Genomic DNA, 12,441 nt, shown 5'->3' on the forward strand with positions numbered 1-12,441 from the left:
CTGGACTCAAGATCTGAGTTTGTGACCACTGAGCCCACCAGTCACCTCGGAGACGGAAGCAGGGAGTTTTCCTCCTGGGCCTCGTGCCAATGGCTGCCTGCCCTAGAGTGAATTGAAGCTCACACCCAGAAAGGTGATGGCTGCCATCAGGCCTCCCCTGCTTAGGCAGCACAAAGGGCCCCTTTGAAGGGTGAGTCCAGGGGCACCCCTCCTGGCCTGCTCCTGATCCAAGCATGCAGGGGGCCAGCGGGCACTCCTGGCCCTGCTGTTGAGCCAGAACTAGGCGGAATGGTTTGCCATTCTTTCCTTAAACACATCACACTTGGTTAGGGTGCACGGTTTGTAGACTGATGTGGTTTTGAAGCGTGAAGCAGGTCTCCCAGCGCCACTGGGGACTCTTGACCCCCCGGGCCTCCTTTCCTGAACAGTCAAGCTTTACAAATGCGTTGACTCCCCTCTCCCCATCCCTGATTTTGCACTTTGGACGAACCTTGTTTTCGAAGAAGGTAGAAGGTCGTTTCCCTGTGCTCACCAGCTGGCCTATAATAGCAGATTCAATAGCACCCACTGTAAAGTCGAATCGAAGTAAACAGGAAAATGTGATTTACAAGCTGGAGGAGAAGTAAATACCAGGGTGCAATTAATTTTTACACAGCGACCTCTAAAACCTTTTCCTGCACTGAGCAGTTTGTTTTTAATTACAGATTAGGAACTGCCTTTCTATTTATTTATTGCTGTTATTGCCATTATTTCTTAGGTTTTCAATGGTGACCTTCAGATCCTCATGTCCGGGTAATTTTCTTTGAAGGTTTAACCACAGACAGGTTGGGATGGGGAACTAGGATCAGAGAAATCCCCTTGTAAGGAACTGCTTTTCTTACCTGCACTGAGGCCTGTGCAGTGTCCGCCTTTGCCTGATGGGACACGGTACACAGGGAGGTGGCATGATGATCTTTGGAGAATGGCAGTACCAAGGCGGTCCGGGTACTGCTCGTAGGTCCCTTGGTTTGGTTCACTGCGGGGGAAAGGGACAACGCTACAAAGGCCTCTAGTGTTGTAACTGTGTGGAAACGCGGCACTGCTAAGCAGGGGGTGTATGCCTCTAAGCAGACCCTCCTGATTTGTTAGTAGCGTTTGTTCATGACTAGGCGGAGAGGTGAGCCAGTGCCCAGCTCTGGATCCCCTGCCCCCTTTGCTATTGGATGTGAGGGTGAGGAGTATGACCCTCAGCCCGTCTAAACTTGTCCTAGTGCGAGCCCAGTGTGCCTGCAAAGCCAGCCCAGTCAGTGGTAAGATGCCGCATTTGCCAGGACCCACATACTGCTAACACCTCAGCACCTGTGGTCTTGAAGATGGCTGATGGCTGGATCCAAATGTTTTGCTCTGTCTAGTAGAGCATTGGCTATTGGATATCCTGAGGCTAGCTGGTGCGTGTGTGTGTGTGTGTGTGTGTGTGTGTGTGTGTGTGTGTGTGTGTGTCTTGAAGATGGCTGATGGCTGGATCCAAATGTTTTGCTCTGTCTAGTAGAGCATTGGCTATTGGATATCCTGAGGCTAGCTGGTGCGTGCGTGTGTGTGTGTGTGTGTGTGTGTGTGTGTGTGTGTGTGTGTGTGATCTAAGAATGTCATTCTGGGCCTTGGTAACCTCTTTAGTAAGGGTAGGCTTCCTTCCCCATAGGGTCCCCTGCACCACTGGGGCTGAGCTACACTGTTGGCATCCCAGGCTTTCCTGGAATTGAACCCCTTTGCTTGTCTTTTGTCTTTCCAGGTTGTTGACTACTTTTGGCCATTCCAAGAGGGCTTTGTCCCCAGACTGAGCAACTGATGGGGAGCTGTTTCTGATGACATCACTCCCCGGGATGCTCAGCTATCACTATTAATCAAGTGTGCCCACCTGAAGATGGCCTGTGCCCACCCTGGGATGCAGCCCAGTGCCTGAGGTCCTTACCATGGTGATGATCCTAAGGAGAAGCCTCATCATCCAGGGAGCTGACTCCATAGCACACAGGACCTTCGTCCCTGAACTGGTGAGGACCCTCAAGAGCTGCATTTCGTTCTGGCCTGGTGTGCAGGGAAGGTTTGTGGTGTGGCTGTGGATGTGGTGGCACCCAGCCTTAACAACTTGGAAGTAAGCAGAGCTCTGTGAGAGGTTCTAGGCTGGGGCTGTGTGGCGAAGGAACTGTGTGGCTGCATCCTCAGAGGGAGGAAGCAGCTGGGCCCAGGTTAGAGCTGCTGCAGTGAGGGGAGGCGGATCATGCCAGGGCTTCAGCTGAGCCCAGTATTTCTTTCATCCCTGCCTGGCCTCCAGGATGAGGGATGCCAGAGTGGGGGCCGAGATAAGGTTGTCCCCAAAGGGCAGTGCAGGGTGAGAGCCCTTGCCTGAGGGTCAAGAATGGTAGATGAAGAAGAAAGAAAGAACAGCTTGGCAGCAAGGTGGCGGGCTGTGGTGAGAGCCTCTGCGGCCGCCCTCTGACCAAACGGTGGTGGGCTTCTGTCTTGTCACCCACCCTCCTGGAGTCACCCAGGTCTTTGCCCTCTGACCAAACAGTGGTGAGCTTCCTTTTCCTTGTCTCATGTTCCCACATTGTGAGTAGTGTGTGGGCTGAAGCCCCTCGCCCCGGTGAATTTGGGAAACACCTGGGACCCGCATCTGACCCACGGGCCTTCACAAGTGCCTGTTCCCGTGGATGGTCATAGGCCGACAGAGTTGAGGAAGCAGCAGGACTTGGAGCTGCGCCTTGCCCTGCTTGTCCAGTGTAGGTCCCAGTCTAGAGGGAGGCTCCACCAAACACACAGTATGCCAGCTCATAGCTGACACCCTGTTGAGGTTCAGGTGTGCTGAGGAGTCGGGCTGGGCTGTAAATATATCAGGGTGAGCCTCACAGAACTGGGGTGCTGGGTGTGGCCTGGAAGGCTGAATAGAAGGGGCTTCAAAACCACTGGACCCAATCTTATTTTCCAAACATGTAGTTGAGAGCGGAGACCTGCGGCAAGGCTCTGACTGCCTCGGTGGCTTGCGCACTTACTCACCTCATTTCCATCCACCAGCTCCGCCTCTTGGCCTATGTTTAGCCTCCCTCAGACTGGTATTGGGGCACCTATCTCTGAGGCTATTCCCTGTGCCCCAGCACTGTAGACACAGGGCAGAGAGAAACGGCTAAGGTTCATGGTTGATGGATAACCTGGGTCATTAGAGCAGGAGTGGAGCTGCTTGAGATATCATACCCTCCTTCCAATTCGCAGATAATGTGTATCTCCAATTTGATCACTTCTCACTGTTATCCCCGACCCCCACCATCAGCCACCTTCATCCTATCTGCTGGCCTCTCTCGTGTAGATTCTTGGGGTAACTGGGCCTCTGCTTCTGGCTCTTAAGACCTCTTCTCTCCCCAGCAGCCATGTGGAGTACCAGTGTAGTCTGTCCGTGTGCTCAGAACCATCCCCTGGCTTCTGCCTCACAAGTACTGTAACATTCTGCTTACTCCACTCAGGTAAAACTGCCCCCCTGGCACAGAGATGCCAACTGTGGCCTGCCTCAGGACCTTTGGACTTCTTCAGTCGCCTAGAACTCTTCTCTTAACACGATTCTCTCCTCCTTTCTGTGGCCGTTCAGCCTAACATTCAATCCTGCCTGCCCCCATACTTTTTCCCCACATTATGTCCCTTTTTGGCTCTTACCATTTTTTAACAGGTTACCTGTGGGTCTTGTGTATTGAGTGACCGACTCCTCGTGCTGGGGCAGACACTTAATGAAAGCCAGGCATTTCATGGAACCAGGACCTTTGCATAACAGGTGTTCAGTTAGAGTGAGCGAGTGCACAGGTTCCCTTTGGCACGGCTTCTGACCTTGTTGTTTTGGTCCCTGTGTTTAATTTGTAGTGATGGATCATACATATATGTCATGCTTGTCTTATCTTTTTGGTTAGTTAACTAAAAAAAAAAAAACAACTTTGGGGAAGGATCTGCAGATGGTGCCGATGGACTGAGGGATTGCTCAGAGGTCCCCAGGGTTCAGCTGTATTGTTGGCCCCCACAGCTGCCTCTGTGCTTGTCAAAGTAGGACTGGCTGGGGCTAGCCACAGAGTTGGTTCCCAGCACCAGGGCCACAAGGTCGTGGAAGCAGCCCTTCCTGAGCGCGAACTGAGGAACATGGTCTTGTGCCTTCCCTGGGAGAGGAGCTGTCTTTCTAGGACAGAAGGACCGGCATACTCATCCCTCCCTCAGGGCTCACTCTCTGCTCTCTAGCTCCGAGGCCCAGGCTTTGTCTTCCAACCTCTGTTCCCCTTCTAGAGAGCAGCTTTCTTCCTCCTGCTCTTTGCTGGTGGCCTGTCTAGGCCCACAGCCATCTGTCTTCTCCCCTCTGCTCCAGATAGCAGGTCAGTGGTAAGGGGTGTCCTCTTTGGAGAGAGCTCTTCTTGTCTGTGAGTTTGTTGACATCTCACATACTGACTGTTGGTTACATTCTGGGCCTGGTTCAACACAGGTGTTGGTCATAGAAGGTGTGGAGGGTACCATGGAAGATGTTCAGGCAAGGGCAAAGGTGTATGTATCTGTCTCTGCCCCTTAGACAGACGGGAACTGTGGCTCAGAGAATTAAGTATGGGAGTGCACGGTCTGGCCAGTACCCTTCTGCACTGCCAAGTCTGAAGGTCATGGCCACCTCAAGGAGAAAAGTTCTGTAAGTACCTGAAGATCCAAATAGTGTCAATCTGGTGATGACCTCCCTGAGACAGAGTCTGAGGTCAACCAATCCCCTCTGTGAGCAACAGAGGAAGTTGTTGGGGTCCTGCTTCACATGCAACACTGGTAACATCATCTTCTCACAAACTGCCACCAGTTAACACAGAAAAGGTGGGAAACAGTTTCTCTTTTGCTTTCTAATTAGACCAAGAAGATAACAAAACGGAGCCTAAGATTTCAAAAGGAACCGGGATTCTAGGGAGGCTGGGAGCCTTTGAGGTGGCAGGAGCCGCTTTCTGAGGTGTGTTATATGGCCCTTGGGCTCTTCCTAGTCACCAGAGGAAAGGCCTGAGACATGTAGCTAGAAGGTTCCTTAGGCTCTGGGACCCTGGAGCTCTCCCAGCCACTGTCCTGCGTCCTGGTGAGGAACAAGAGGAGCTGTGTGTGGTGGTCCCTGCCCTTTCACAGTCATCCTCTCCTTCCCTTCTGAAAGAACTGGTGGCACATACCTGTGACTGCAGTGCTTGGGAGGTGGAAGCAGGAGGATCAGAAGTTCAAGACCAGCTTTTGCTACATAGCTAGTTAGAGGCCAGCCTGAGCAACATGAGAACCTGTCTCAAAACAGCAAAACCCTAATTCTGGTGACAAAGGTGACTGTCCCTACTCCCAAGGAAGGTACGGGAAAAAGAACAAGAGCTGACAAGTGCTTAGCACGTTCCTTCCAGGCTCGGGAACCCACTTCCCTGGGAGTGGTAGGCATGGGGATCGGCTGTGCTCCCAGCCCTGGCTTGCCTTGCCTACTAGGTAGCCGTGACCATTCCTGGTCCTCTTTCTTTAGTCTTCTGGGTTGCTTTCCTCTGTCCAGAGGGCTTTTCCTTCTCATGTTCTAACATTAGCCACTGTCACTGGAAAGCAGCCCAGATGTTTGACCCTGGAGCACCGAACTCCCCCAGCTCCTGCCTATTTGCCTTCATGCAGGCCAAGAGCCTGTTCCTGTTTCCAAAGCAACCACCTTCTTTGGCCAGGCCAACTTTCTCTTCCAGCTTTCTCTAAATCCCGGAGACCACAGGAGACAGGCAAGTGGCTGCCCCGGGCAGAGAACAGTATATAACTATAGACTGCCTGCTTGTCCCCAAAGCATGCACGTAGTAGAAGAGGCACTGGCTTCTGCACCCCGCATTAGAGCGCCAGCGTGAAGGTGTTTGCCCAGTCTGAAGTTGGTAGCCACGTTAAGCCTTGTCCAGCTATCTAGGCACAGGGAATTCTCATATTCCTTGTCAGGCCAACCTGGCGTAATGGCCTCGACAACTCCAACCAGAGTCTCTGGCTGGCCATGGACTAGCCGAAGCCTGGTGTGTTTCACCCTGGGTAGACATATGCACCCTAGAGGCCCCTGTGCCCGTCTCAGCCTTGAAGTCAGGGCTGCACCGGCATCTTCAAACACTTCCCTCCATTGCACTGTCCCTTCTCAGCTTCTCTTCATCTTGTTTGGCCTGGATTCCTCTCCTCTTCCTGCTGTCTCGGTCTTACTGAGTTCTGTTTGAGAGGTAGGCATGATACTGTGCCTGTTCTTAGTATGTGGTATGAGCATCTCCCCTTCACACTGTGGCTCCCTGGCTTCCCTGTGTCAACAAAAGGAAAAAATGGCTCAGTTATATAAGGCAGTAGCAACCTTTGAAGAAAGTTGTGAAAGCCACGGGTAAGGCCTGGCATTTTCCGTGTTTGCCAGCTTCTCCTTTGGAGCCTTAATTGGGTCTTTATTGAAGGCAGGGCCTTCTTTAGTCAGACAGATGTCCCTGAAGCCTCAATTTGATTTCCAGCTTTTGTCTTTCCTACCAGGACCTGTTTCCAAAGACTCCTCTTGTGACGTGAATCGTCTCACTGAGACAGCCCTGGTGGGTTCAGGCACAAAGAGCGAGGCGTGCAAAGAGGAAACATGCTCTCGGCTTCCTTCCCTGTAGACCTCAGCCTGCAGTTGAGCTCACTCTTTTGCAGATTCCGGAAGTCTTGGGGGGGCCTCACAGCAGAGTCCCTTTGGGGCTGCTGGACCTTGGCTTGGCACAGCATTCGCTTATCCCTTCTTCCTACTCTGGGAATAGAGGATCTGAAGAGTAAGAAGCCTGGCTGCAGGAGCGGCATGAGCAGTGGGAATTTTATTGTGTTCTTGGTAGACTGGAAATAAGAAGGCTTGTATCATCTTGGAGCCAGAAACTCCTGGATGTCGTTTTGCCCATGTGAAGTCCCCAAGCAAACCTGCCAGGGATCAGGGTGTGCTTGGTCCTTCCACCCTGGGAGGCTAAGGATGAGATGTTCTGGTGCTTATGAAGTTCTGCTTCACTTCAGGATTAGGGCTCAGAAGACAGGGCCCTGGTCCTAGCTTGAGATCCAGTGTGAAGCTAATCAAGGTTCTTCTTTTTTTTTTTTTTTTTTTTAATTTCCTGTGTGTGGATGTTTTGCCCACATATATCTGTGTGCATCATGTATATGCCTAGTGCTCATGGAGGCCAGAAGTGAGTGTGAGATTCCTTGAGACTAGAGTTACAGATGGTTGTAAGCCAATTAGGTTCCTTGAATTGAACCCTGGTCCTCTGGAAAGTAGCCAGTGATCTCAACTGCTGAGCCATCTCTAGCCCTAGGATTCTTAATTTGACAGGGTCATCTACAGTCTGCTCAAACGAAATTGAATACTGCTGGAATAAAGATGGAAAACTCACAGGCTGTAGAAGAGTGTGTGGATCAGGCCCAGAAAGACCAGGGCCAGGGTGAGGCAGGGTTTAGAAGCAGGTGCTCAGGGCCAACTCAGTGGAATGAACAGAACTTGAGTTTTCCCCTCCTGACAAGGTACAAGTGACTGTACTCTGCTTCCTGCTTCTGCATGTGAAGCCCCAGGCCCTGCCTGGGACACCTGTGTGCTCGTAATGCACACTCACTATGCCAGCCTTCCTGTTCTCTCAGCTTTCTGTGCTCTCTGTCTTGGTATAGCTTCAGTGGGCTCCTAGCCCATCTGGTTGACACTGGCATGGGTGCTCTGGATAGAGCTGACTAGGACCTACCCGAGTAGATGTTGTCCTTGAGCCTGGATACCTCATGAGCACTGAGACCTTGTTTCCCTTGGCTGGCAAGACACCCCAGCAGGAGGCAATCCCCGTTCCTTCTCAGAACCCTTCCCTGGAGAGTAAGGGGCCTGCCTGGGTTCTGTAGGCTTCTCCACTTGGTTGTGTGGGTGGAGCCCTGATGGCAGGCTCTCCTGTGTGTCACCTGTTCCCTATTGGGTGACTTTGGTGTGGCTTCCAGCTGCACATCCTGCAGCACTAGCCATGTTAGCTGAGATGGAGGCAGGTGCAGCTCTTTTTTAACTCTTTCTAGATATTTCAGTGGGTGGCTATAAGCCAGTTACATACCAGGGGGTGACCCGGCCTGGTAATGTTAAAGACTATTTTAAGCCAAGAAGAGGCCTGGAAAAGGGCTCTCTATCATCAATAACCCTCCTGTCTATCAACACCAGCTCAGATGTTCCTCTGGAAACTAGCTCTGATCTCTACCCACCTCACACATGCCCTGCACCCCACCCCCAAGTCCCATCTCTCTGTAATGGAGGGAGTTGTCTGTGTGACTGTCCTCTTTGAGGTTTGAGCTCTTCTTCTCTTCTGTGTCCTCAGGCTGGGAAGGACCATCCTGCCCTTTAAACCTCTCTGAGATAAATGCCCTGCTGACCAAGAGCAGAGGTCCCCAAATTGAGCACTGGGGATGGGGTGAGGAAGCTGGTGCCAGGCGCCAGCCACCTTATCTGGGTGGGCCAGGTGTTGCTAGTCGGCCCCACCCTCCTCCTGGGACTTGATGAGCCAGAGCCCAAGCTCCCACCCATTTCTCACCCTAGAAACCCTGCCTCTTTCTGTCATGTGGTAGGGGACTGGAGCTCCTCTCAGAAGCTAGAAGCCTGTGTAATAGGCTGAGAACTTCATTTCCCATTGCACGATCAACCCCTAGCACAGCCTGAATACAGATAACTGTCAGTTCCTGTAGACTTGAGTATACTTGTAACTGAACGTGCGGGAGGGAGGGAGCCAGTCTCTGAAATGCATGAGGCAGACCTTCTTCTCGGGGTCCTGACTGAGATGTCTGCTCCTCACTGGCCTTCTGAATAGGCCCCTTGACTTGGATGCTGGACAGCACAAGAGCCCCCAGAATATTCTGTGCTCTACTTGCTGTCTAGTAGCTATGCATTCTCAGCTTCTTTTTCATCTGGTATTCAGCTGAGGTAGGTGTGGATTGTGAGGGAAGGCAGAAAATGTTCACAGTGGAGCGGGGAGCCCAGTGATATGCAGTACTCAGGAGTTGAAAACCGTAACTCTCAGGTTGAGACCTGATAGAACCAGTGAGTGTCTTGTGCTTAGAGAGAATGATTGGCAGCTTCACTGTAGCATTCCCTTCTGGGTAGTGGAGGATGCTGTCTCTCTATCCCCTGGGGAGCCATCAGGGAGTAGGATGGGGTCCATTGCTCCTCACTCCTAGGAGGCCCACCTCTCCAAATTTCTTTCTAGCCCCTAGTAAAGTTTGGTTCTGTCATTGCATCAAAACTCCCCTATACCCTCTGTGGAGAGAGTCCCTCTTGTCAGCAGTCACAGGCGCTTTGTATTAGCCTGCTCTGTCTGTAGCTTTGGAGCCTTGGGGCAAAGTCCAGGCAAAGTGCAGATCTTGTCTCTTGGGCTACTTTCCTTCCCTTTCCTCAACGTGATGCTGGCAAAGGGCAGATCCCCCTGAAGTTGTGACTTTAGGAAGATCTCAGTGTCGTGAGCTCAGCTCAGAGTCATGTGCAAACGTGCTTCTGATGACGTGAAGACTGAATAGCTTTTCTGGTTGTTTTCAGCACACGCCAAAGAAGATGAGTCAAGGACCTACCCTTCTCTCCTGTGGAATTATGGGTGAGTAGCTCCACAGCATGGGCATCCTCTTCTAGTCCTTCTAGCCAGGTGAGACTCTAGAGTAGTCCTGGAGAGACTCTCTTCTGTCTTTAACTAGTTCAGTCCCCAGTGCTGGAGTGGACCAACAGGGTGCTGGGCGTGAGAGTGAGGGGCACTGGTGTATGGTTTATTGGCACCATTTCTAACTCCAGCATTGAGTTCTGGCTGATCACTAAGTAATTCATGGTGATTTTGTTTTTCTATTCAGAAAATATACCATATGATAGGAAGTAAAAATCCATTGAATTCTGGTTCTCAGTGATATTGTGTGTTTGTGTGTGTGTGTGTGTTGCATATTTTACATAGCCAAGTCCACCATGAACATATATAATTTTATAGACTGTTTGGTTTTACACTCAGTAATTCCTACAGCATGCAAATGACCAGGTCCTGCATCTTAATGCTGTATAGTACTGCACTGAGTGGGTGCTTTAAAATGTCCTGGGGGATGTGATTCTTACGTCATGGGGTAAAGGAGCTGTTGAATTTTCAGTTGTAATGCCCAGAGGTTCTCTCAGTCTGAGTTTTTTGTTTTATTTCTTAGGATAGTCCCAGAAGGGAACTAGAGAGAACAGAGGTCAGGAACCTTTTGAAGACTCTTGGTTTATATGGCAAATAGCCTGTCCAGTAAGCTGCTTGGTCTCGTGTTTCTGTGCACATGTGATGCTGTTTCTTGTAAAGGGAAGAAAGGATGGTTATATTGGTTACATGCACTTTTTGGCACTCTGCAGATGGATTCTGTGCCACCTATGTTGAATTGGAGACCAGACCTCAGTGATGGAATAGCCATTGTGGGATTTCAGACTCAGTACCTTACAGGGCCATATGAGGTTATCGTCACCCTCCTTTCTCTGTGTCCAGTGGTTTCTTTTTCTGATTTCAAAGCACTTCCCATAGATAAGACTGTGAGTGCACAGGGGACCTGGGTCCGTCTTGTTAAACACTGCCACACACATTGTTTGCAGCTTCAGAGCCAGGCAGGTGCTTATTCATACTAGGGGAAACTGAGGCCCGGTGACTCTCTGAAAGATCTCCTAGGAAATAGAATTAGACCAGGTGGCAGAGAAGGACAGTTATTTTCTCTTTAATATATGCTATAGTGCAGGGAAAGCTGGCTGTCTTTTTTGATACTGCTGCCTAGAGGACATTGAAGCGGGGAAGTCACCTGGCTAACACGTTTCTATAGCCTATCCTCATATGACTGTATACTTCTTTGGTGGTTAAAGGCTTTCATTTTCCCCTATCACCACCACCAATACCATTCGATGGCGCAGAAGCCTGCGGTACTTCCTGCATCCTGAAACAGGTTCACAACTGAGCTGCCTTGCTTTGTCATGGAGGGTGTCATGCATGGCCAACCTTCACCCCAGACTTATCTCCAACAGAGTCAGACCTGGAACCTGTGTCAGGAGGATGGCAGGCCTCCATTGCAAGGCTGTTCTGTTAGGCTTCCCTGGCCCTCCACTGTGGGTCTCTATGTAAAGCTGACTCTAATGGGTCTGGTCTGTGGCAAGCCTTGTTAGAGGTGAACTTTGTAACTTCTGAGCCTCGATTTCCTCATCTGCAGCACAGCAGTTGTGGGTTTGTTGTGAGGACTGTGTGATAGAACGCCTGTGATGATTGGCACAAGAGAGCACACCACAGAAGTAGTCTGCAAAGAGGACCGAGACCTCAGCTGAAGATACTGTTCCTCAAAAGAGGGGCCACAGCGGCTTCCTTTGGGGGTGGGTATAAGTGACAGAGTTGCCCATGGGGCCAGAGTAGAGGCCTGGAGAAGGAGATGGGTGATCAGCAGTCAGCAGCCCAGGTTGTCCAGGACCCTCTGGCTGCCTGAGCCTATGAGGTACACAGCCTGCTTTCTATCCAAGGTAGCACAGGGTTTGGAGGAAGTGCCAGTCTGTGTTTACAGGTTGACTCTTCTGGAAGCCCTATCCGAGCCTCACTGGCTGCCTACTGGCTCACACTTCTCCAGAACAGTGCTGAAGTCTCGCCACTCAGAGGCGATGCAGGGGTAGCTTCTTAGATGCTGGAGATGCCTGTGCACTCTGCTTCTCCAGCTCCATGCCCCTCATCTGCCTGCTGCTCAGCTTTCCTTGATTCAGGAGAGCTGTGCCCCGTGTGACATGTGCTACCAGGGCTTTCATTCACCACAAGGGGTTTCAGGGGCTTGTTCTCATAGATTTTCATTGAGCATTTAGCATGTTCTAGGTACTTAATGCTGGGCAGAATGAAAGGGACCCTGTCCTAACCCAAAAGGAACTTTATGTCTAATAGAGGAGCAAGAGCCATAGACAGTATGCTGTCCATGTGCCAAGATTGGGGAGGCCAGTAGAGCCATTGAGTGGTAGAATCCATTTTCCCGTTTCTTGATCTCTTCTTCTGGCAAAGCATAGCTTCTGTGGGTAGGAGGTGCTCCCACATTCTGTCCATTCCAGCAGCTGCTGACCAGGGGTCTCAGCAGTCAGAGGCCTCCCTACTTCCCTGTGAGTTGGAGCAGGTAGCTCCCATCAGCTGTCCAGCCCATTGATTCCACGAATGGAGAAGTTTGTGGCCTTGCCTTGTTCGGTCACTGTGGCACACTGGGAGTGCACCCCAGGCAGGGGGATCTCATCTTGGGTGTGCTCACTTTTCAATAGCAGGGAAGAGAACACCCTGAGGGGCTGGCCAGACTTTTCAAGAGGGTTTTTGGCCCTTCCAGGGCTGGACAGTGCTGAGCAAAGATAAAATGTCAATTGTCATAATCACCACCCCAGCCCAGGCTCCTGAAGACAAACCTCTGTGACTCGGGGTTTTCCCTCTT

The 12,441-nt window shown here is 51.1% G+C and overlaps 1 protein-coding gene across 6 annotated transcripts in view; it reads left to right on the plus strand.

The window, feature by feature from the left end:
* The window catches only part of Fam53b (family with sequence similarity 53 member B), a 147,591-nt gene that overhangs the window by 79,981 nt on the left and 55,169 nt on the right, over positions 1-12,441 (plus strand). For all 6 annotated transcript variants that reach the window (XM_052763418.1, XM_052763415.1, XM_052763417.1 and 3 more), the window contains 2 exons: positions 1,769-2,027; positions 9,548-9,602. In XM_052763418.1, the coding sequence (XP_052619378.1) occupies positions 1,950-2,027; positions 9,548-9,602 (133 nt within the window). In that variant the 5' untranslated portion in view covers positions 1,769-1,949. The remainder of the gene's footprint in view (positions 1-1,768; positions 2,028-9,547; positions 9,603-12,441) is intronic.

Source organism: Peromyscus californicus, unplaced genomic scaffold, assembly GCF_007827085.1.
Source record: "Peromyscus californicus insignis strain IS unplaced genomic scaffold, ASM782708v3 Scaffold_4__1_contigs__length_199733344, whole genome shotgun sequence".
Taxonomy (NCBI): Eukaryota; Metazoa; Chordata; class Mammalia; order Rodentia; family Cricetidae; genus Peromyscus; species Peromyscus californicus.